Source organism: Macaca nemestrina, chromosome 5 (genome assembly GCF_043159975.1).
Source record: "Macaca nemestrina isolate mMacNem1 chromosome 5, mMacNem.hap1, whole genome shotgun sequence".
In the NCBI taxonomy this organism is placed as follows: Eukaryota; Metazoa; Chordata; class Mammalia; order Primates; family Cercopithecidae; genus Macaca; species Macaca nemestrina.
The window spans coordinates 97,076,445-97,102,345 of NC_092129.1; the positions used below are offsets into that span (position 1 = coordinate 97,076,445).

A 25,901-nucleotide genomic window follows, 5' to 3' on the forward strand; every position below is an offset into this window, starting at 1 on the left:
TTATGCAGTCAGAAGATGGACCAGTAATCTCAGCACAAAGCTGGCATGTTCAAGAGATTTAATTTTTTATATAACAGCTTTAGCCAAAGCTATTCTAGGATTCAGCAGAAGCAGAATTTCATGACAGGACAAACTTCTTGACTAATGGCCAATCACTAATCAGCAGGGAGGGCAAAGCTTGGTGCTTGTGTCACAGCCTGGAGTGGAGGGGGTGAGTGGGGCATCAGTATCAAATAGTAAATTGGGACAACCAGCCTGGCCAGCCTTGCCCTCACAGCCCCTCTGAGCAACCCGTCAGGAGGCAGCAGACGGATCAATGGTCAAGCCGGGGGCGATTTGCTCTGCCACAGGCTACTGGAAAGCAGCTTTTTGCCTCACAGACATCCACAAAATGCCTTATTTTATAAGACTCATTTTGTTCTTGTTTTGCCTGATGGTTCTTGTGGAGAGCAGAAAGCCCAAGAGGAAGCGATGGACAGGGCAGGTGGAAATGCCCAAGCCAAGGTAAAGTGGGTGGGAAAGGAGGGAGGTTACCCTGCATAGTAGCAGCAGCAGTGGCACAGTGGGATGGCTCCCCAGGGGGTACAGGTCCTATTTTGATATCACCCTATGAGAACCCAGCTACTTCGCTGATTGCAGCCTCTCACTGGGCACATATACTCTATGTGTCACCAGCACTGAGAGCAGAACTAGACTGTGGTGAGCCTTCCATTTGGATGCCTGTGTTCAGCCAAAGCATTTTAATTTGAGGCAGATATAAATAGTTGGAGACATAGTGGGTAAAATCATTCTTTGTACAAATCACATTGTGCTGCTTTGTTTCTCAGGGTTACAACCGGTGACCTGCTAAATAATTACACTCATGTATTTCGGGGAGAACTCTATATAGGAACCTAGCCTGAACTATTAAGAAAAAAATGCATATGAGTTGTCTTCCTTAAATTATTTGCCAGAGAATAACTTTATAATAATATTGGGTTTCATTTTACTGTTTTGAATCTTAGAAGAGGTGTTCAGAAATTTGCTTAATTATCAGAAATATATGTGTGGACCACAGTGAATGCAATTTCATGATGTAATGGAGACATTCCCAAGAAATAGTGGCCCAGGATCTGCATTCAAAATCATTACATTACAAATCTAAGTTCCTTAGTAAGTTTATTTTGAATTGACATACAAAGCATCATACTCCAGGCCTGAAGTAGACATAAGGACTGTTAGACATGGAGATAAGAAAAGAACAAGCAGCTAAGATAGAAACACCATGTGTGGCATGTTACACATTTATTTTCCATTCTACTAAGCATCAGATAAACTAGTGATTTTGAATATAAATTAATATCTTGAGGCACATTTTCTAGGTCAGTCGTCCCCAAACATTTTTGATCATGCACTGCTGTCAATGACAAGTTTTTGAAACTGTATCTCTAATACATGCATATTTACTTACAAATCATATACATGTGCTGTTATAAAAATGTATGTTAAAGTTTAATTGATTTCTTGTTTTTAGGAAAAAAAAAAAAAAAAAACAAACCCTGAATATAAATAAGAGTTACGGCCTCTACTTCCAGTATCCCAGTGGCAACTGCTGCTCTGGGAGAGGTAATTACTCTCTTGTGTTTGTTTGTTTTTTGAGATGGACTCTCTGTCACCCAGGCTGGAGTGCAGTGGCACAATCTTGGCTCACTGCAACCTGCACCTCCCGGGTTCAAGCAGTTCTCCTGCCTCAGCCTCCAGAGTAGCTGGGATTACAGGCGTGTACCACCATGCCTGGCTAATTTTTGTATTTTTAGTAGAGACAGGGTTTTGCCATGTTGGCCAGGTTGGTCTCAAACTCCTGACCTCAAGTGATCCACCCACCTTGGCCTCCCAAAGTGCTAGGATTGCAGGTATGAACCAGCACACCCAGCCTATAATTACTCTCTCTGGGGCCTAGTTCTACTCAGCGGAAGGCAAACAGATCAGAACCCTCCAGAACAATGCGAAGAGGCCCTGCTCTGAACAACCCATGCAGGTTGTGTTACCAGAACCATAGGCTGTTAAACTGGAAGGAGCCTCAGATGTCTTCTGGGCCAGCAAGTGCCCTGAACTCTAATTTTGGGAAACGTGAACGGCTGTTGAGTGAAATGGGGTTCCAGGGTCACCAAAACTTGGAAAACCCTGGTTTAGACCATTTTCAACAGATGTCTTTACAGCAGAACTTTTAGAACTTTTGTTATGCAAATAGGCACTGTGAGAATCTTGAAGAGAGGGATAAATTATGCAGCACTTCTCAGAAACAACTAAAAAATCCAGTTTTTTGGACTGTCTTGTAGGATTCCTACCCCATGGACACACTGGGAAATTGCCCAAATCAACTCATTTGACAGATGCCGAAATGGCTCAGGGGTGTGAGTCAGTCACACGGCCTGCTAGTGGCTTCCCAACACTAGAATGTAGGTTCCTCATTTACTTAGACTGGAGGAAAATCTGTTCAAAACTGTCTATTCTGTAAGAACTGGGGTTCAGCACAAGTTCCTCGGGGGTACCCAGGGACCCCACTCGGCAGGTTGGGCTGTGGCGGCACCTCTGTCACTTTTCCTCAGAAGTCCACAGTCCCATTCCCAGACCCCTGCATGAGCCTGGGCACAGCTGGCTCTGACTCTTAGCGGGGAGGAGACTTTGTTGAAATCCAGCCCATGAGGTGTTAAAGTGGAAAAAGATGAACACATACATCACAAGGAAGTAAAATATTTATTGAACTGAGGCTGGGGAAAAGGACAGGGAATGTGGTTCTGGGCCTTTCTGCATCCATGAGAGTACACACATGGTCAGACCGTCAATGGGGCAACGCCTCCCTGTGAACATTTCAGCCAAGCCTCTGACAATTTATTTTTCCAAATTACTTTCATTATTGACACGCAGGGGTCAAGCTATACGAACAAATAAGAATAAAATGACCTGACTGTTTCTGATTACAGCCTTAGAGTGCTATATCTCTTTAGGACAGCGACTTTTCTTAGAAGTTCTGTTCACATACAAACTCTCATACACAGTCACACTCACACACATACCACGCACCGCATGTGTGGCTTCACGGGCACACACTATGCATATGGTCACCCTCGCACACGCACACTGTGAAGACCTCTTTGAACCTGGAAGCCTTCCCGGTTTCACCCCGGCCAAGGCATGCACACAGAACAATGATTCTGCCCAGCAGCTGCTTTTACAAAGACCGGTCCCTGTTTTCTGCTGCTTTGTGTCTCTATGCACTAAATGGCTGCAGAGCGAGTCTGTTTCCTCTTGGCTGTGGTTGGTTTTGTTCTGCTCTCCCAGCTCTGAGCCTCCCAACTTTATTCCTACTCCTCCTGGCCTGCTGCCAAAGTTGGCCTCCTGACCACACGATTGCCATTCTTTCTTGCCAAGGGAGGCCCTTCTCCCTTGAGAGCTGAAGGATAAACCAGACTCTGGGCTGTGCCCTGGACAGCACTGTCAGGCCCCTGCAGGTCTCAACCTGGAGCCCGCTCTGTAGCTTCCTTCCCCATCTGCTGCCTCCTCAGTACCTCTACCTCGGCCATCCTTCCTGGGTCTGCATTGTGGTTCTGTTCCGCTGGATGCAGGAGCAGCTTTGCTTTCCAGCCACACGGTGACCCTCATCTACTGCTGCGGGTCTGGGCAAAGGAAAAGGAGTTGGGAATTCAGGAAAATCAGGTTCAGACCCTGGTTCTGCCGCCGTCTAGCCATGTGGCCATGTTTCCTGCTCTCTCTGAACCTCAGCTTCTCCAGCTGAAAAGCGGGGCGGTGAGCCCTTCCCCACGGGTATGTGAAGATGGGGTGAGGTCAGCCTAATGTCCTGCAGTTCAGGGCCTGCACGGGGAGGAGGGGCATCCACGAACACCTGGTTATCCTGGTTGCTGTTATTGCCAAAAAATCACAACGTGATGACACTAACCCTGCTTCCAAAGGCATATTGGATCCATTTTTCTTCTTCCCTCACCCCTCACCCGAAGGCCGGGTTTGAGGTTCCATGAAGGTCCTGGCTGTCCTGCCATGGGTGGGTGGGGGCTCAGGAAGGAGTCTAGGGTCTGAGGGCCGAGACTGTGTGGGCCATCTCCCGTGAAAGGATGAATGGAGAACATATGGCTCTCGCAAATTGCCCAAGGCTCAGATCTTAGTGGCTTGATCTCTTAAAAAAACTCTGGGCCCTCAATGGCAGTGGGATTTAAATCTCTCTCTTGTTGGGGTGGTCTCATTCTGGGACTTCTGCTCCCCTAAGCCTTTCCCTAAATGGATGTGGAAACCGTGCTGACCAGGAGGGATTTACTCCCTGTGAGTCAGAGGGGCAGTGAGCCGGCTGCACTTACGGTTTAATGTCTATGATCTGCTAAGCCCTCGGGCTGAGCTCTTCATCTGTCTTCCGGGAGCGTCTTTCATGGGGCGTCTGTACATGGCCCCTCACACAGACACTGCCCAGAGACCCAGGCCTGGCCCCACTTGACTCCTGGAGGCAAGGCTTGAGGAAGAGATCAGTGTGCTGAAAGCTCCTTGGCAGCACCTGACCATGACTATACATGGCTTAAGGGGGCTGGACGGAGGTCCCATATTTCAGCCATAAGGGAGGAAGTTAAATTGGACTTTCCTCTTTGACCTGTGAAGCTATAATGGGCTTGTCTAAAAGCAAATCTTATCATAGCTTCCTCTTCCATCTGCCTAACACCCTTTACTGTCTTCCCATTGCCTTTGGATAAAGACAGAATTCTTAACATGACTCTCAAGGCTCTGCCCGGTCTGGCCTCTGCTTGTCCCTGCCACTTCATTCTCTTCATTCAATCCCACCACACCCCCCACCCCATCCCGCTTCTCATCTAATGCTCATTCATTCTTCAACCTATGCCACTTCAAACTGAGTGCAGCCCAAACCAAACTATGCATGCATTGAGTTCAGATGCCTATAGGATCAGATGCCAATTAGGGATGTTGAGTTAGGCAGTCAGATATAAAGGTTTAGAGTAGAGGGTAGGGATTTAAGAATATCAGCATGTTGATGACAATTTAAACCATCAGCTTAGGTGGGTCTGCCAAAGAGAGGGTAGAGAGAGAAGATGGCTGGGACAAGGTCCTGGGGACACTGACATTTAAGGGATGGGCTGAAGAATAGGGGGACACTGCCATGGAGAAGCACCTGTCAGAGAGGTAGGAGGAAAACCAGAGTACCTTGTCCTGAAAGACAGTTTCTGGCAGAAGCATGGACCTTCATGTCTGCAGCTGCGGAGAAGCCAGACCTCAGCAAGAGCACCTGCAGGATCAGGGGTTGGGCATAAATAGGCAAAAGGGCTTGGAGTGAGGCAGCACCAGCAGCCTGTGGAAGATGGCTATTTGGAAGAATTAATTATTTACCGAGGGGGGAAAGAAATTTTTTTTTTAGGTGGAACAGTGAGGGTTTTTAGGGCAATGAAACTATTCTATATGATACCATAATGGTGGATATATATCCTTATACATTTGTCCAAACCCAGAGAATATCAACACTAGGCTGAGGGTGGTGCCTTACGCCTGTAATCCCAGCAGTTTGGGAGGCTGCAGCAAGAAGATCTCTTGAGGCCAAGAGTAACATAGTGAGACCCTGTCTCTCCAAAAAAAAAAAAAAAAGAAAAAAAATTAGTCAGGCATGGTGGCGTGTGCCTGTTAATCCCAGCTGCTCAGGAGGCTGAGGTGGGAGGATCACTTGAGCCCAGGAGTTTGAGGCTGCAGTGAGCTACAATTGTACCACTGCACTCCAGCCTGGGTGACAAAGCAAGACCCTGTCTCTAATAATGATGATGATAATAAGTAGCAGCAGCAGCAGTGGCAGCATGGGTGCTAATGCTAATGCTGTGTCAATGCAGGATTATCAGTTGTAACAAATGCACCACCCCGCGGGGAAAGCTGACAGTGGGGAGGCCATGCATGTTTAGGGGCAGGGGGCATATGGAAACTCTGTACCTTCTGTTCAATTATGCTGCAAACTTAAAATTGCTCTAAAAAAATAAAAGTGTTAAACATTTTTTAAAAAAGGAAATGTTTAAATAATATAACCAACACACGTATATTGCCATCACTTTCAATGCATTTTGCATGAATTGAGAGTTAGAGGAAGATGTGGAGTTTAGATGGGTTTTCTGCTTAGTTGTAATTCCAGGTGGAAGAACCTAGAATCCAGTTTGAATACTGATGGGAATGAGCCATGAAAGGGGGAGAAGCTGAGGAAGCTGTGGGGAGGGGACATGAGGGCAGGGTTCAAAGGGCTCTGTGAGAAGGGGAATTAGGCACTTCTGCTGAGCCTCTGTTACCTCACCACCTACACATCTGGAGGATGTGCAAATAGGGCGGGACAACGTGGAAGGCAGCAGCAGGGTGGAAGGACGAGAGGGTGGGTGAGTTTGGAAAGCAGATGTGAGTGGCTGGGTGAGATGGCTGCCAAATGGGAGGCTGTCCTCATGCAAGTCAGGCTCTCCTCAGGACATTTGCTCTGCTGTTTTCTCAGAATTACTTCCTTCAGGTCCTCTCATGACTCCCTCCCTCCCTCCAGGACTCAGAAGAATCACCAGTCACCTCATCTAAACAGCCCTCCATTCCAACCCATAGCTCTCTATTCCTTACCCTACTGTGTCACATGATTTATCATCCACCTCCTCGACTAGGTCGGAAGCCCCGTGAGGACCGTGAATATATGCCCTCCCCATGGCTTGGGCAGTGTCTGCACAGAGTAGGTGCTCTATAGAAACGTGTGTCTGCACAGAGTAGGTGCTCTATAAAAATATGTTGCACAAATCAATTTGAGTCTAGGAATTGGGGAACTGTGTGACCAGGGTGTGGGACAACTGTCTGTGTGGATGTTGACATCCTCAAGGTAGATGGGAGGAACTAAATAGAGAGAAAGAGAAGCAGGTGGTTCCTGAGCCCTTATGGGAGTGGGGAAATGACTGGGAGGTCTGGGGCAGTGAGAAACTGGGCCAGGCAGTGTCAGGAGTACAGCTGTAAAGTAGGGCTGAAAATCCTGACTTATAGGGGAATCTGGGGCGGGCAGGCTAACTTTTATAATAGCACCAAATAATAAAACTTTTGGTGATTATGGAAATGTTATTTATTTATTTACTTTAATATTTTTTTATTATCACACTACACTGAGGTAATGGAAAGGTTATATAGCTGCCCTGTCCAGTACAGTAACAACCAACTGCATGGGGCTATTGAACACATATGTTTGGCTAATGTAACTGAAAAACCAAATAGTCATTTATTTAGCTTTCATTAATTGAAACAGCCATATGTGTCTAGTGGCTACTTTATTGATCAGTGCAGCTTTAGACCTCCCATTGAATTATGCTATCTCTGCAGAGCCGGTGAGGAATGAAACTTAAGGATTTCATAAGAGGATGCCTCCAAGATCAGAACCTCAAGAAAGGAAACTATCGCTTTCCTCTTACGGAGTTTAAACAGGAAACACACTTGTTGCTCTCAAAAGTGAATGAAGGCCAAGCGTGGTGGCTCACGCCTGTAACCCCAGCACTTTGGGAGGCCAAGGCAGGTAGATCACCTGAGGGCAGGAGTTTGAGCCTAGCCTGACCAACATGGTGAAGACCCATCTCTACTAAAAATACAAAAATTAGCTGGGTGTGGTGGCAGGTGCCTGTAATTCCAGCTACTCAGAAGGCCGAGGTAGGAGAATCACTTGAACCCAGGAGGCGAAGGCTGCAGTGAACCGAGATCACACCATTGAACTCCAGTCTACCGACAGAGCAAGACTCCATCTCAAAAAAAAAAGTGAAGTATGACAAGAACAGGGAGGAAAATAGAGGTGTATGTAAATAAACAACAAACACTCAAAACCAAATCTCCATTGATTTCTAAAAACCTTCAACATGCTGCACACAACAGAGTTATAGGCCCTGAGGGCTCTGGTTTCTTCAGCGGGTGAATTAGCAGTTCCTTACTTGCTACTACTAAGTTGTCAGCACCAACAGGTGCCCTGGGCAGCTCTCGGGATGCCGCCAAAAGCATTGGATTAAGGCTTATCCTAGTGGTTCTCAAATGTTGCTCTACCTTGGAATCACCCAGGAGCTTTAACAAATTTCCAGTGCTGAGACCTCCCTCCCAACCAGTCAAATTCAAATATCTAGGGGTGGGATTTAGGCATCATTGGTTTTAATATCTCCCCAGGTGATTACAATCTGTAGTTAAGTTTGAGAATCATAGGTCTAGCCAACAAAACACAAAACCACATAGAGTTTATTATCATTAAGGTATTGCAAGATCTAAAAATGCTAAGTTTGGAGTGACCGTGATTCTCAGCCTTGATTACATGGGAATAGCTGGGGAATTCACCCCAGAGAGGTGAATTTTACTGGTCTGGGGTACAGCCTGGGCATCAGGGTTTTTAAAAGCCCCTTGAGATGATTCTAAAGTGTGGTTAAGGCTGAGAAGCATCTGGGTTACAGATGATGTTGACCAAATGTACTAGAATGGAATTGGTTTAAATTTCTCCTAGAAGTTGTGTGGTCATGTTGCTACCTTTTATTGAGTGCCTGCTACATGCCAGGCATTGCACTAAGTACAATGGACACAGAGACAAACCCTAGCCTAACGCTCTTAAAAGGCTGAGACACGTACACAAAGTAACTTAAGTGCCAGGCACAAACCAAAAGCCTATAAGAGGAACAGGTAAGGTACTGTGGATTAGCCTGGCTGTGTGAAGGTTCCTTCTCTTCCTCCTTTTTACTTCTTTCCATCTTTTTTCTTTTTTGCTCCTTCCTTCTTTCCTTTTCTCTCTCTCTCTCTCTTTTTTTTTTTAGTAATAACTGTCAGTAGACATTTGCCTTAGAACATTTTGGATCTGACTGCTTTAGTGTGTAGTTGTGGTAAAAAAAAAAAACAAAAAACAAAACAAAACAAAAAACAAAAAAAAACAACATCTGGAAAGCATAAGTGTGAAAAAAGAAGAGAAAATCGCTCCTTTACCATTGCCTGATTTAGAGGAAGGACTGACCAGGGCTGTGTGCTGGACTCCAGCTCTGGGTGCACCACCTAGCTGGGTGGTTGGGGTAACTGTCCTCCACTGGCTGTGAATTGTCTTTCTAAGGACGGAGGCTTTGTCCCAGGGTGGGTTCTGTAGACCTGGGCTGAAGTAAGGAGCATCAAATTTAGCAAAGATAAAACCAGCATTTAAAATTTTTGACTATATTTGTCTTAGAAGTATATTTATCACAAAACCATTCTTAGAACATCATGAGAATTTTTTTTTTTTTTTTTTTTTTTTAAACACAGGGTCTCACTCTGTTACTCAGGCTGGAATGTTCACTGCAACCTCAATCTCCCAGGCTCAAGTGATCCTTCTGTCGAAGCCTCTCAATTTGCTGGGACCAGAGGAGTATGCCATCACACTTGGCTAATTATAGGTTTTTTTTTTTTTTGTTTGTTTGTTTTTTTAAAAGAGATGTGGTCTTGCTATGTTGCCCAGGCTGGTCTCAAATTCCTGGGCTCAAGCCATTCTCCTGCCTGGGCCTTCGAAAGTGGTAGGAATACAGATGTGAATCACTGCACTCGGCCAAGAAATTTAAAAAAAATCATGATCTTCCACTACTCAACACGATCATTTTCTTTTTCTTTTTTTCTCATCACAAATTTATTTATTTATTTACTTATCCTGAGTGAGATTCTCATTTTTTAAACTTCTATTTTAGGCTCAGGGTATATACGCAGACTTGGTATAGAGGTAAACCCATGTCACAGGGGTTTGTTGTACAGATTATTTTGACACCCAGGTACTAAGCCCTGTACTCAATACAATATTTTTTCTGACCCTTTCCCTCCTCCCACCCTCCACACTCAAGTAGGCCCCGGTGTCTTTGGTTCCCCTCTTTGTGTCCATGTGTTTTCATCACTTAGCTCCCACTCAGAAGTAAGAATACATGTGGTATTTGATTTTCGGTTCCTGTGTTAGTTTGCTTAGAATAATGGCCTCCATCCAGTTCCATCCATGTTCCAGCTAAAGGACATAATCTCATGCTTTTGTGTGTGTGTGTGTGTGTGTGTGTGTGTGTGTGTGTGTGTGTGTGTCAGGGTCTTTGTCACCTAGGCTGGAAAGCAGTGGCATGATCATGGCTCACTGCAGCCCTTACCTCCCTCCTGGGCTCAAGTGATTCTCCTAACTCAGGCTCCCAAGTAGCTGGGTGTGGCACCATGTTGCTCAGTCTGGCCTTGAACTCCTGGGCTCAAATGATCTGCCTGCCCTGGCCTCCCAAAGTGCTGGGATTACAGGTGTGAGCCACCACACCCAGCAGATCAAATTCTTTTTTATGGCTGCAGAGTATTTCATGGTGTATGTGTATTACATTTTCTTTTTCTTTTTCTTTTTTTTTCCTGGAGACAGAGTCTTACTCTGTCACCCAGACTGGAGTGCAATGGCACAATTTTAGCACACTGCAACCTCCACCTCTCAGGTTCAAGCGATTCTTACGCCTCAGCCTCCAGAGGAGCTGGGATTACAGATGTACGCTACCATGTCCAGTTAATTTCTATAGTTTTAGTAGAGACAGGGTTTTGCCATGTTGGCCAGGCTAGTCTTGAACGCCTGTGATCCACCTGCCTTGACCTCCCAAAGTGCTGGGATTACAGGTGTGAGCCACCATGCCTGGCCATATCACATTGTCTATTTAATCTGTCACTGATGAGCATTTAGGTTGATTCCATGTCTTTGCTATTGTGAATAGTATTGCAATGAACATGCATGTGTCTTTATGGGAAAACAATTTATATCCCTTTAGTTATATATCCAGTAATGGGATTGCTGGGTAGAATGCTAGTTCTGTTTTTAGCTTTTTGAGGAATCACAACACTGCTTGCCACAATGGTTGAACTAATTTATATTCCCACCAACAGTGTATAAACATTCTCTTTTCTCTGTAACCTCACCAGAATCTGTTATTTTTTGACTTTTTAATAATAGTGATTCTGACTGGTGTGAGATGGTATCTTATTGTGGTTTTGATTTGCACTTCTCTAATGATCAGTGTTATTGAGCATTTTTTCATATGCTTTTTGGCCGAGTGTATATGTCTTCTTTTGAAAAGCATCTGTTCATGTCCTTTGCCCACTTTTTTTCTTTTTTTGAGATGGAGTCTCACTCCCATCTAGGCTGGAGTGTAGTGGCATGATCTTGGCTCACTGCAACCGTTGCCTCCCAGGTTCAAGTGATTCTTGTGCTTCAGCATCCCAAATAGCTGGGATTACAGGCACACACCACCACACCCAGTTAACTTTTGTTTAGCAGAGACGGGGTTTCACCATGTTGGCCAGGGTGGTCTTGAACTCCTGACATCAAGTGATCCGCCTGCCTCATCCTCTCAAAGTGATTCTCCTGCCTCAGGCTCTCAAAGTGCTGGAATTATAGGCATGAGCCACTGTGCCCGCTTTTTGCCCACTTTTTAATGGGGTTTGTTTTTTCTTGTAAATTTAAGTTCCTTATAGATGCTGGATATTAGATCTTTGTCAGATGCATAGCTTGCAAATATTTTCTCCCATTCTGTAGGGTGTCTATTTACTATGTTGTTACTTTATTTTGTTGTGCAGAAGCTCTTAATAAGATCCCATTTGTCAATTTTTGGTTTTGCTGCAGTTGCTTTTGGTGTCTTCATCATGAAATGTTTCCCACTTCCTATGTCCAGAATGGTATTGCCTAGGTTGTCTTCCAGCGTTTTTATAGTTTTGAGTTTTATACTTCAGTATTTAATCCATCTTGAGTTGATTTTTGTATATGGTGTAAAAACCAGGTCCCATTTCAATCTTCTGCATATGGCTAGCCAGTTCTCATAACACCATGTATTGAACGAGGAGTCCTCGCCTTATTGCTTATTTTTGTTGGCTTTGCATAAGATCAGATGGCTGTGGTGTGTAGCCTTATTTGTGGGCTCTCTATTCTGTTCCTTTGGTCTATGTGCTTGTTTTTGTACCAGTACCATGCTGTTTGGGTTACCATAGCCTTGTTGTATAGTTTGAAGTCAGGTAATGTGATGCCTCCAGCTTTGGTTTTTTTGTTTTTTTGTTTGTTTGTTTTCCCCTTAAGATTGCTTTGGCTATTCAGGCTTTTTGATTCCGTATTAATTTTTAAATTGTTTTTCTAGTTCTGTGAAGAATATCATCGGTAGTTTGATAGAAATAGCATTGAATCTATAAATAGTTTTAGGCAGTATGGCCGTTTTAATGATATTGAGTCTTCCTATCCATGAGCATGAAACGTATTTTCATTTCTTTGTGTCATGTCTGATTTTTTTTTTTTATCTAACAGCAATAGATTTTTTTTTTTTTTTTTTTTTTTTTTTTTTTTTTTTTTTTTTGAGACGGAGTCTGGCTCTGTCGCCCAGGCTGGAGTGCAGTGGCCGGATCTCAGCTCACTGCAAGCTCCGCCTCCCGGGTTCACGCCATTCTCCTGGCTCAGCCTCCCGAGTAGCTGGGACTACAGGCACCCGCCACCTCGCCCGGCTAGTTTTTTTATTTTTTGTAGGAGACGGGGTTTCACGGTGTTAGCCAGGCTGGTCTCGATCTCCTAACAGCAATAGATTTATTAAGTATCCCTGAAAATATAAACACAAATCAGTAAAAAATAAATCCATAAAATGTCAGGCCTGGAGCTGCAATAAGACAGAGACAGGAGCAACACACATGTGTCCTAGGTGGGGAGGATGGGTGTAAATACTGCAGGAGGGTGGCAAGGGAGCCCTAGGGTGAGTGACAAGCTGGTGGGGGAAAGCTGGGGACGCTGTCCACAGCAAGATGGCTCTGGAGGTCAGACACTGCTGGCCTTGGCTCTGGCTGCCACCTGCCCCTCATTCCAGCTGCAAACAGCTTCACTTGGGGCCCTGGGCCTCCAACTCCTCCTCTTCATCTTCAAACATCTCACCCTCCTCCTCGGCGGTGGCGTCCTGGTACTGCTGGTACTTGGACACCAGGTCATTCACGTTGCTCTCGGCCTCCGTGATCTCCATCTCATCCATGCCCTCGCTCATATACCAGTGTAGGAAGGCCTTGCCCCGGAACATGGCCGTGAACTGCTCCGAGATGCCTGAGCAGTTCCTGGATGCCTGTGCTGTTGCCGATGAGGGTGGAGGACATCTTGAGGCTGGGGGGCGGGATGTCGCACACGTCCACCTTCATGTTGTTGGGGATCCACTCACAAAGTAGCTGCTGTTCTTGCTCTGGATGGATAGCATCTACTCGTCCACCTCCTTCATGGACATGCGGCCCCGGAACATGGTGGCCACTGTCAGGTAGCAGCCGTGGTACTGGTCGCAGGCAGTCATCATGTTCTTGGTGTTAAACATCTGCTGGATGAGCTCGGACAGGGTCAGGGCCCGGTACTGCTGGCTGCCCGGGCTTCATGCTGGGCATGAAGAAGTGCAGGTGGGGGAAGGGCACCATGTTCACCACCCGCTTGTGCAGGTCCTTGTTGAGCTGGCCCCGGAAGCGCAAGGAGGTGGTGATCCCGCTCATGGTGGCCAACACCAGGTGGCAGAGGTCCCCATAGGTGGGCGTGGCCAGCCTGAGGGTGCAGACGCAGATGTCGTAGAGAACCTCCTTGTCTATGCGGTAGGTCTCACCTGTATTCTCCACCAGCTGGTCGATGGACAGCGTGGGGTTGTAGGGCTCCACCACCGTGTCTGACACCTTGGGCGAGGGAACTACGCTGAAGGTGTTCATGATGCGGTCGGGATACTCCTCATGCACCTTGCTGATGAGTAGCATGCCCATGCCCGAGGCTGTGCCCTCAGCCAGCGAGTGGGTCAGCTGGAAACCCTACAGACAGTCGCAGTTCTCACACTCCTTCCGCACATCCAGGACGGGATCCACCAGCTCCGCACCCTCCGTGTAGTGACCCCTGGCCCAGTTGTTGCCGGCCCCACTCTGACCAAAGATGAAATTATCAGGCCTGAAAAAATGTCCAAAAGGCCCCAAGCGGACACTGTCCATGGTCCCAGCCTCCAGGTCGACCAGAATGGCCTGAGGCACATACTTGTGAGAGGAAGCCTCATTGTAGTAGATGCTGATCCGCTCCAGCTGCAAGTCCGAGTCCCCCACGTAGTTGCTGCTGGGGTCTATGCCATGCTCATCACTGATGACTTCCCAGAACTTGGCCCCGATGTAGTAGCCGCACTGGCCGCCCTGAATGTGCACGATCTCCCTCATGCTGGGCGCGTCTGGCACGCGGCTGCAGATGGGCATGGGGGCTGGGCTGGCTGCTGACATCTCTGATTTCTTTGAGTGGTGCTTTGCAATTCTCATTGTAGAGATCTTTCACCTCCCTGGTTAGCTGTATTCCTAGGATTTTATTCTTTTTGTGGCAATCATGAATGGGATTTCACCCCTGATTTGGCTCTAGGCTTGACCATTGTTGGTGTGTAGGAATGCTAGTGATTTTTTACATTGGTTTTGTATCCCAAAACTTTGCTGAAGTTGTTTATCAGCTGATGGAGTTTTTGGGCCAAAACTGTGGGGTTTTCTAGATATAGAATCACATCATCTGCAAATAAGGATTGTTTGACTTCCTCTCTTCCTATTTGGATGTCCTTCATTTTGTTCTCTTTCTTGATTGCCCTGGTCAGGACTTACAATACTATGTTGAATAGGAGTGGTGAGAGAGGGCACCCTTGTCTTGTGCTGGTTTTCAAGGGGAATGTTTCCAGCATTTGCCCATCTAGTATGATGTTGGCCATGGGTTTGTCATAGATGTCTCTTACTATTTTGAAGTATGTTTCTTTAATACCTAGTTTATTGAGAGTTTTTAATATGAAGGAGTGTTGAACTTTATCGAAAGCCTTTTGTGCATCCATTGAGATAATAATGTGGCTTTGTCTTTAGTTTTATGTGATGAATCACATTTATTGATTTGCGTATGTTAAATCAACCTTGTATCCTGGGCTTGAAGCCTACTTGATCGTGGTGGATTCACTTTTTCATGGGCTGCTGGATTTGGTTTGCAAATACTTTGTTGAGGATTGTTTGCCTCAATGTTCATCAATGATAGTGGCCTAAAGCTTTCTTTTTTGTGTGTGTGTCTCTGCCAGGTTTTGGTATCAGGATGATGCTGGCCTCATAGAGTGAACTGGGGAGGAGTCCTGCCTCCTCAATTTTTTGGAACAGTTTTAATAGGAATGGTACCAGCTCCTCTTTGTACATCTGGCAGAATTTGGCTATGAATACATCAGGTCCTGTTTTTTTTGTTTTTTGTTTTGGTTGGTAGGCTATTCATTATTGATTCAACTTCGGAGCTCATTATTGGTCTATTCAGGGAATCAATTTCTTCCTGGTTCAATATCTGGTGTGGAATATGTATGTGTTCAGGAATTTATCCATCTCTTCTAGGTTTTCTAGTTTGTGTACATAGAGTTGTCCATGGTAGTCTCTGATGGTTATTTGTATTTCTGTGGGGTCAGTGGTAACATCCCATTTGTCTTTTTTTTTTTTTTTTTGCCACAGAGTCTCACTCTATTGCCCAGGTGGCACAACCTCCACTCACTGCAACCTCCACCTCCTTGGTTCAAGTGATTCTTGTGCCCTAGCCTTCCGAGTAGCTGGGACTACAGGTGCGTGCCACCATGCCCAGCTAATTTTTGTATTTTTAGTAGAGATGGGGTTTCACCATGTTGGCTAGGCTGGTCTCAAACTCCTGACTTCAAACAATCCACCCACCTCAGTTTCCCAAAGTGCTGGGATTACAGGGTGAGCCTCTGCACCCCGCTCCCTTTGTCATTTCTAACTGTGTTTATTTTGATCTTCTCTGTTTTCTTCTTTATTAGTCTAGCTAGCAGCCAATCCAACCATTTTCATCCAATTATAGGCTTTACCAAGGTAGAATGCTGTCCTGCCCAGGAGGGCAACCACTTTCGGAAGGCTCTGGAAAAACCTGATCCTCAGGTCAGTCTACCTGTGAGGATCTGGGGTGTGCGTGGAGGGTCCTTCAGCCTTCCTCCTCCCCTGGGCCAAGGAGAATGGAGAAAAGGTGCCTAACAGGTAGATCTTGCAGGGAGTAATCGCCCAAATCATCTCACTCAATGCATTGATGAGCCGATGGAAAATAGTTTCTTGCTTGTCTTCGCAGTCACTTATATAAGAAGAACCTTGATATGACCAAGATCCGGAAGGGAAAGCCTCAGCAACTTCTCAGAGTGGACGAGCACGACTTCAGCATGAGGCCCGCCTTCGGAGGTAGGAATGTCCATCCTTTGTGCCAGGTGGGATGTTGGCCCCAGGGATGTGAGGTGCTGCCCTCTCTGGCTCCCTCTGGCACAGCCCTTCCTCAGACGCTGCAATTTTCCCACTCAGATAAACCCGACTCCACTTCCTGAGTCCCTAATTTTCCCAAGGAGAAAAGAGCAGGAAGTGGTGGAGAGGAGAGGGCCGTTGACTAAAGACGGCCCGCCAGTGACTAAGCCATTCACATTCACAAAGGAGATGGGCCCTGCGGCTGCCAACTTTTTTGTGCTACAAAAATAGGAGCAGGCAAGGGAATCAGGACACAAAATAGCTCCTCTGTCATTTTTATAGAGGAAGAGGCCCGTGAAGGCAGAGGTGCCCAGGATCCTGAAAAGCCCTAGCATGGCCCTGCCTCTGCACTATCTTGGCACATGTGTGTGTGTCTGGGTGTGGGTGGAATTCCAAACAAGGCATTGAAACTCTGTGGCCATGACTAGCTGGGAGTTTACTGTTTTGATGGAGTCACCTGTTTTCCAAAGCAGCAACAACAGCTTAACGCATTACAAAGACTCCTCGCACAACTGCCCCCAAAGGTGCTCTACTACTCTTGGGGACAGGGAGGGGAGGCATGGCCAGTGACTGTCCTTCCCAGGAACTAGAGAAATGCTATGGAGAAGGGGGGAAATGTCTTAGTCAGTTCTGGCTTTCACACAAAACGCCATAGGCTGGGCGGCTTATAGACAATGGAAACGTATTTCTCATGGTTCCAGAGGCCGGAAGTAAGATCAAAGTGCCGACAGGTTCCATGTGTGGTGAGGTCCCACTTTCTGTTCATCTGTTCATAGACGGTGCCTTCTCACTGTAACCTCACATAGTGGGTGGGGCAAGGCAGTTCTCTGGGGCCTTTTTTTTTTCTTTGAGACAGTCTCACTTTGTCACCCAGGCTGGAGTGCAGTGGCGCCGTCTCCTCCGCTCACTGCAAGCTCCGCCTCCCAGGTTCATGCCATTCTCCTGCCTCAGCCTCCCGAGTAGCTGGGACTACAGGCACCCACCACCACGCCCGGCTGATTTTTTTGTATTTTTAGTAGAGACGGGTTTCACCACGTTAGCCAGGATGGTCTCGATTTCCTGATCTCGTGATCCAACCACCTCGACCTCCCAAAGTGCTGGATTATAGGCATGAGCCACTGCGCACAGCCTGGGGCCTTTTTTATAAGAGCACTAATCCCACTGGTGAGGGCTCCACCCCTAGGGTCTCATCACCTTCCAAAGGGCCCACTTCCTAGTACCATCCCATTGCGGGTTAGGATAGGAACATATGCATTTGGCAGGGACATAAACATTCAGGCCGTAGCAGCTGGGAAAGGAGTTAGTCATCTGCTCTGACTAGGCAGAGAGTGGGGTAAGAGTAGCAGAATGTATGAGATCCCTGGGCCAACTTTTCTCTCCTCTTGGGGAAACTGAGGCCCCAAGAATTTCAGCTGATGAACCTTGGCCAAGACAAACCCAGGCGGGCTGGCTTTCCTTTCTGCTTTTTCTCTGCCCTTGATCCTCTAGTAGGTCCCATCGTTCTGGGGCAGTAAAAAAGGAGTGGCGGTGACCCCCAGCAGGTCATCAATCCTTTGAGCCTCCATTTGTTTGTTTATAAAATGGGGAGAGTAATCCCCACGTATGGGGTTCTTGTCCAGATTAAACATGATAATGTATGTAAAGCCCCTGACAGACATTTGTTCCTGTCCCCTCTGAAAAACCCAGCTGTCAGATCTTCCTCTTGTGTGACTGTTAAGGGATTAAGAAATTAATTTATCCCAGAGGCCTATGCATTTTAAAAGGCCTCAAAGCCTCCCACTAAATTCCCTGAGCTCTGACACCTGCTAAGCAGAAGGAGAAAAGCAGGTGGCAGATTACAGGCCTGTGACTCATCTCCCTCCCAACCGCAACCTGATTGACGCCCACGGAAGGTCAAGAAGAGGCCACCATATTTCTGGTAGCTCTTGGGTTTCCTCGGGGGTTTGTCATGGGCAAGCCTGCCAAGGAATTTTACAAAAATAAAGTTATACTAATAAGCAGCTTTAAAATAGCTGCATCTGCTCCAGGAAGTCTGAGCAAGCCGTCCCCAAAAGCGGGAAGCTCCACTTTTCTTGCACAGCAACAGTTGAGAGTACAGAGGGGTACAGTGGCTAGGAATCACAATAACCAACAATAACATGCGCGACAACTACCACTTTTTTTTTTTTTTTTTTTTTTTGGAGACAGAGTTTCACTTTGTTGCCCAGGCTGGAGTGCAGTGGCGCAATCTCAGCTCACTGCAACCTCTGCCTCTCAGGTTCAAGTGATTCTCCTCCCTCAGCCTCCTGAATAGCTGGGATTGCAGGCATGCGCCACCATGCCTGGCTAATTTTTTTGTATTTTTAGTAGAGACAGGGTTTCACTATGTTGGCCAGGCTGGTCTTGAACTCCTGACCTCAAGTGATCCACCCACCTCAGCCTCCCACACCCAGACACACACACATGTGCCAAAATAGTGCAGAGGCAGGGCCGTGCTAGGACTTTTGAGGATCCTGGGCACCTCTGCCTTCATGGGCCAATTCCTCTATAAAAATGACAGAGGAGCTATTTTGTGTCCTGATTAGGTAGTGTGCTCTGGTTAGAACCTCCAGGGGCACAGGGTTTCTCTTCCTTTTGTTAGGAGAAATGCTGCAATTCTGATTTTTATTTATTTTATTTTATTTATTTGAGACAGGGTGTCGCTCTGTTGCCCAGTCTGGAGTGCAGTGGCAGGATCAGAGCTTACTGCAGCCTCAACTGTCCGGGCTCAGGTGATCCTTCCACCTCAGCCTCCTGAGTAGCTGGACCCAGGAAGTTGTGTGCCTGGGGCCCACAACAAAATGTTTTTGCTTTATCTTAAAATAAGAAAAACATACTTTTAAGCAGAAGTTGTTTTAATATATACTATTAATATGTTCATCATTAAACCAACACAATTGTAAAATATGTTTTTTTGATTTTTTTTTTTTTTTTATAGAGGAAGAGGCCCATGAAGTAAAAGTGCCCAGGGTCCTCAAAAGTCATAATGTGGCCGTGCCTCAGTGTGGTCTTTTGTGGGTGTGCACTGGGTGTGGGTGCTATTCCGAACAACAGGTTGTACCTTTTTACCTAAGGCTGGTGATGCTATCAGGAGCCTGGGCCATCACATGGTCAGTACCTTCAGTATGTAGAAGAAGAGCCTGGGGTCCCAGGAGTTAGGTGATGGCCACAGAACAGCCAGAAGCAGAACTTAGGTTTCTTTTGTGACATCAGCTGCAAAACCGAAAGCCTTAGGAAAATGCTCCCACCAGGAGCTAGCTCTCAGGAATGGCAGATGAAATCCTGCCATGTTCCCAGAAACCCTGACTCTGAGCAGAAATGCCGCAACACACCACAGTCCCCATCAGGCTGCTCCTTCCTCAAGCCAGTTCCAGGAGCAAAGCGGACTTCTTGCGGTTTGACCACTGCATCTTCTGGGCCCTTCTGCAGGGCCCTCAAGAGTGTGGAGGGTCAGGACGGCTCCCCGCCCCTGCCTGGGTAAGCTTCTGACCCTGGGCAGGGCTCTGACTTTGGGGGAGCTGCTAAGGAAAGAGGCATCACCTTCCATAGAAGTCAAGATCTCAGCCACACAGCATAGGTGGGGGCCACTCCTCCTTCCTTCCAGCCTCCTCCCCATGGCAGTTGGTCCTCTGGGCCCTTCTGATCTCCTGCAGGGCTTTCCTGAATGCCCAGATGTCACTTGGATGAAATGGGGGGAGGAGAGCACATAGTGAGGTACCAGGGCTCCCTGCCTCCATGAGCCCATAAATAAGACACCCAGAGTTCTGGCCAGTCAGGCAAGATGGGATGATTGCAGGAACAATGATCTTTATAACCTGTACCCTATGGGAGCGTCTGAAGATGGCTTAGAGACAAGAAACCTTCCCTGCAGGTGCTCCTGGGTGTCCCCATTTCACTCAGCGCCTCATGGGCAGGTCTCTGTGAGAAAGGAGGCTGCACAGACAGCACATAGGTGACTCTGTGCAGGTGATAGAAGGTTCTCATTCCCTGGAAGCAGCCCCTGACAGGCTTCTAGTTAGAAGCAGAAACTGCCCAACCCACCCAAAGTGCGGGCCCAGCCTAACACCCCCTTCCAGTAGCACGCACCACACTAAGCAGGTCATTTGAGCAATGATGTCCCTCAATAGCCTCAATACTGTTGTGGACTATGTCCTCATTCCCATCTTATTTCTCTAAGAGGGGCTTCCTGTGGAATGGTGTTTAAAAGTAGTTGATAGAGGCTGGGTGTGGTGGCTCACGCCTGTAATCCCAGCTCTTTGTGGGGCTGAGGTGGGTGGATCACTTGAGGCTAGGAGTTTGAGACCAACCTGGCCAAAATGGTGAAAACCCATCTCTATTAAAAATACAAAAATGAGCCTGGTGTGGTGGCACATGCCTGTAGTCCCAGCTACTCGCGTGGCTGAGGCATGAGAATTGCTTGAACTCAGGAGGTGAAGGTTGCAGTGAGCCAAGATTGCACCACTGGGCTCAATTGCTCCAGCCTGGGCAACTGAGTGAGACTCTGGCTCAAAAACAACAACAAAAAGTTGTCATGCTCAGTCTATACCCCAGACCAATTAAATCAGAATCTCTGGGGGTGGGACTCAAACACCAAGTTTTTAAACAAAATATTTTTTTAAAAATTAAAAGTAGTTGATAGAGAAGAATCAGCTTAGGACTAGATACCCCTTGGGTGACCTTTTTAGTCTAGGAAGAGAAAAGATTAAAAATCTGTCAGCTCCCTAATAATCCCATGGATCAGTTGAAACAAAAATACCTTGTCTAAGCAACCAGCTGTTTGATTAGGTAGTGTGCCCTGGTTAGAACCTCCAGGGGCACAGGGTTTCTCCTCCTTTTGTTAGGAGAAATGCTGCAATTCTGATTTTATTTTATTTTATTTATTTGGACAGGGTCTCACTCTGTTGCCCAGTCTGGAGTGCAGTGGCAGGATCAGAGCTTACTGCAGCCTCAACTGTCCAGGCTCAGGCGATCCTTCCACCTCAGCCTCCTGAGTAGCTGGGGCTACAGGCGTGCACCAACATGCCTGGCTAAGTTCTTACATTTTGTATAGAGAGAGGTTTTCACCATGTTGCCCAGGTTGGTCTCGAACTCCTGGGCTCAAGTGATCTGCCTGCCTTATGAGCGTGAGCCACTGTGCCCAGCCCTGATTTTCTTTTAAATTTCATTTTTAAAATTGTGGTGAAATACATAATATAAAATTGACCCTTCTGACCATTTTTGAGTATACAGTTCAGTGGCATTAAGTATATTCACATTGTTACACAACTATCACCAGCATCCATCTCCAGAACTTTTTTCATCTTTCCAAACAGAAACTCTATATTCATTAAACGAGAATTCCCTATTTCTTTCTCACCCCTCCAGCCCCTGGCAACCACCATTCAACTTTCTATCTCCATAATTGACTATTCTAACTACTTCATATAGGGATTATACTACTTTGGAGTGGCTTTTATGACTGCCATACTTCATCTAGCATAATGTCTTCAAGGTACATGTTGTAGCATGTGACAGAATTTCCTTTTTTTAAAGGCTGAATATTCCACTGGATATGTCTACCACATTTTGTGTATCCATTTATCTGTTGATTGACGTTTGTGTTGTTTCTTCTTTTTGGCTATTGTGAATAGTGCTGCTATGAACATGGATGTGCAAATATCTGTTCAAGGCTCTATTTTTGATTCTTTTGGAAACAAACCCAGAAGTGGGATTGCTAGATCATAGAGCAATAGATGAGCATATATATATTTGTTTTTTTGAGAAACCACCACGCTGCTTTCCACAGCGGCTGCGCCATGTCACACTTCCACCACCACAATGCTGGTTTTTAATCCAAACTGCACAGATGGGAAGTACAGAAGGGATACAGTGTCATCATGGAATCTTTTGAAATATATCCAACGAGCTCATCAAAATGGCCGGAAAAAAATGGAGACAACAAAGGTCAGATTCTCCAACCAAAATGGTTTTGTTCATAAGACACATATGTATTTTTTGAGCTGCTCCTATGTGTTGGGCAGTCCTTGCCCTATGGACCCAGTAGGGAGCAAGACAGACACAGTCCTTGGAGTTTATGCTTTAGTTGGAAGACCAGTTTAATGAAATCCTCATGTGGAGATGTCAAATTGTGAGGACCACTGGGAAGAAAAGGCTGGGGAGCTGTTGGGGTGCACAGTGGGTTCTGATCAGGGGCACAAGGGAAGGGCGGCCCTGGGGAAGAGCTGCCCTTGCCTGGGAAGTTCGTACTATTGGAACTGTTTTTACATTAAATTACTTCGCACAAAATGAAATATTGTTCTCAAGAAGCTGATGGTCTACTGGGGGGAAACAGATAAATGATGAAGTGCTATCAAGTATGGCAGAAGTGATGTAGGGTGTCTCTACCGATGGAGTAGGAGAAAGGAGGGAATGGTCAGTTCTGCCCAGAGAGGAGATCACAGAAGCTTGCATCCAGGCGGTGACACTTGCAGTGAGTCTGGAAGGATACCCAGTGGGTGAGCACCAGCGGTGAGAAGGCAGGAAGAAGGATACACCCCGGAGCAGGAAGCGGTGCAGTGTCAGGGGGCAGGAGCAGGTCCACGTGGCTGGATTATGTCTAGTGTATGCGTGTGTAGACAGGAGGGAGTACAGGGCAGGGGCGTACCAAGAGAAGGCTGGAGCAATGGGCAGCACTGCTCTGGGAGGGCTTTGCTGAGTTCAGACTCTTGGCAGCACAGCCTAAGCTGAGAGCAACAGGATGCGTCTTGGGCTTTAGGAAGCTTACTGTGGGCCTGCATGGAGGAGGCTAGAGGGGCTGAGGATGGATGCAGGGCATGGGCTGGGCCCTTCAGGGATGATCCAGGCTACAGCTGATGAGGGGCTGGACTAAGACCACAGAAAAAAGTGGAGGGACCTGAGAGATGCTAAGGAGGGAAGAGAGCCAGGTCTTGGTATCCCACAGAATCAGAGGAACCTGGGGCACGTCCTGAGTGTGTGACCTGGGTGAGGCCATTCACCGAGATAGAGCACTGAGGAAAAGCAATGGCGAAAGGATATAGTAACAGGAAGCAGCCGGCATGCTCCAAGGGGTCATTGAAGAGAGCCTAGTGAAAGTGCATTTACAGAGGCATGGGCAGGGTCAAGGTAAACTAGCAGCTGTGGCAAAACCTGAGAGGCTGTGAAGACTGTGGAGCCATTGTCAGGCTGGGCCTGAGCGTGAGAGGAGGAAGCAGTTACCTGAGCCTGGAAAAGAGCTGTAGCTCTCAGAAAAAGCTGCCCAATGGGAGCTGTGGCCTTCAAAAGGAGGACACAGCCCGTAGCTGGGCCAACAGTGATGCAGGAGAAGCCATTCTCCTCATCCTCCTCCTTCCTTCCAATACCTCCTGCCTTCTGATACTGACTGGAATCTTCACTGGCAGAACAAAGCAGGAGGTGGAGGGCAAGGACCTGTTGTCAGTGGCAGCCTCAGACCCAGGCAAGAGGGGCCCTGCTCGGGCCACACACACGGCTCAGAGTGTCGAGTCTGTGGGGCCCAGGGGAGATTGCCCACCTGCTGTTCCTGCCCTTGCTGGGCACACTTGGGCACTGGGCCCCAGGATCACTGTCTACACAGCCCGAGCCTGCCTCCAGGGCCTGTGTATGCCTCTTCTCCAGGCAAGCCCCTGAGGGCACTGCTGCATTGCCTGTGCCAACCCCTGGTCCTGAGAGGTGGCCGGGGATGGCTGTTTCAAGGGGTGTGAATGGCTTAAATACGTGGACAGGGTGACCACATGCATGCACAGAGGTTCTTCCCTGTGCAGGGACCTGCTGTGGCAGGAAAAGAAGAAAGACAGCTCATGCACTGGGCCCAGTCTCCCTGTGCTGCCACACAGCAGCCTGTAATTCCGTGGAGTCTGCAAGTTCTGAAGCTGGACTGAGCCATTCTCAGCTGATAGGAAGGTGTATTTGTCAAAACAGCAGGATGGGGGTATACATCATTTTACAGTTTGTTTTTAGAGACAGGGTCTCTAAAATGCTGATGGGCCTCATGGGAGGTGTTTGGGCCATGGAGCTCCACTTGGCACTGTTTTTTCTCTTGGTAATGAGTCGAGTGAGTTCTCACTCTCAAGAGACTGGATTATTTCTCTCACGAATGAAAGAGTTCCCATAAGAGCAGGTTGTTATAAAGCAAGGTTGTGCCTTGGTCCCTGCACACACCCACTTCCCCTTCTGCTTCTCTGCTATGTTGTGATGCGGCACGAGGCCCTCACCAGAAGTCAAACAGATGTGGGTGCCATGCTTTTGGACTTTCTGGCCACCAGAATCATAAGCTAAACGTACTTCTTTTCTTTATAAATTACTCAGCCTCAGGTATTCTCTTATAGCAACACAGAATGAACTAAGACAAAGCCCTTGTTGATTTTGCCCTCCTCCTCACCCTTCCCCTTCCAGATCCATCAAGTTATATCAATCCATCCGTCAGACTGTAATTCAGATCTGCCCCTTATTCCCCCGCTTTGGCGTGGCCCCCATCCCTTACACCCATGTTCTCCACATGATCTTGGAGGGTGAAGGAATCCTAGCTGCACCCTCTCTGACAAAATCTTATCCTTAGTATTTAATTTAAATCGTAATTAATTCAAATTCAAATTAAATTCTCTCTTTAGGGAATGATAATGATAAAGTTGAAAATATTGCCATCCCCCAACACCATGGCCTTAATCTTCCAGCATCACCTCTGGCTCTGCCATATCTCCTAGGCAGGTTCACTTTCCAAACACCCCTTCCTCAGCACTGCTCCCTCTGAAGCTTCAGGGCTTCCCCTGTTCTATAGGATGCAACGCCTCTCCTCAGCCTGGCCCACTGCCTCCTCTGCTCACTTCCTCTCTCCTCCCAGACAAGGCTTCTTCTCTCCTCACATGCTCTCTGGTCCTGCACATCTGTGCTTCTTTCTGCCTGTGAGCATTTGTTCACAGCATCCCACTGCATGGTCTTGCTTCTTCTGATGGACTCACCATGCCTACAGCCCAGCTTAATCTCTTTCCTCTTACATGAAGCATCTCTCAGCTGTTTTGAACTCAGTATATGACTTTTTCCTTTGACATCATTGATTCATTCTTTCATTCACTTATTGATTAATTAGTTTGTTCATAGTGTGATTGAAAACATTAGCTGGGCATGGTGTCTTATACCTGTAATCCCAACACTTTGGGAGACTGAGGCGGGAGGATCGCTTGAAGCTGGAATTTGAAACCAGCCTGGGCAACACAGTGAGACCTGTATTATTTACAAAAAAATAATTTTTAAAAATTAGCTGAGCTTGGTGGTGCACACCTGCAGTCCTAGCCACTTGGGAGGTTGAGGTGGGAGGGTCACTTGAGCTCAGGAGTTCAAGACTTGCAGTGAGCTATCTGTACTCCAGCCTGGGCAACAGAGTAAGATGCTGTCTCTGAAAATAAAAATAAAAAAACATGGACACTGGGTTTCTGGTTATCTACTCCTGCATAATAAGCCACCCTAAGACAGTGACTTAAAATAACAGGCATTTATTTATTTGCTCACAAATTGGATTGACTGGGGTCAGCTGTGCCATTCTCACTAGGGCTGTCATGCAGTTGTAGTCAGATGGTGGCAGCTGATGGGGTCCT

At 46.9% G+C, this 25,901-nt stretch overlaps 1 protein-coding gene and 1 pseudogene across 1 annotated transcript in view; one reads left to right on the plus strand and one right to left on the minus strand.

The window, feature by feature from the left end:
* Positions 1–290: 290 nt before the first annotated feature.
* The window catches only part of LOC105496409 (gamma-aminobutyric acid type A receptor subunit rho2), a 57,897-nt gene continuing 32,286 nt past the window's right edge, over positions 291–25,901 (plus strand). The window contains exons 1-2 of the mRNA XM_011766809.2: positions 291–504; positions 16,115–16,221. Of these exons, the coding sequence (XP_011765111.1) occupies positions 317–504; positions 16,115–16,221 (295 nt within the window). The 5' untranslated portion in view covers positions 291–316. The remainder of the gene's footprint in view (positions 505–16,114; positions 16,222–25,901) is intronic.
* On the minus strand, positions 12,867–14,202 carry LOC105496404 (tubulin beta-3 chain pseudogene; annotated as a pseudogene).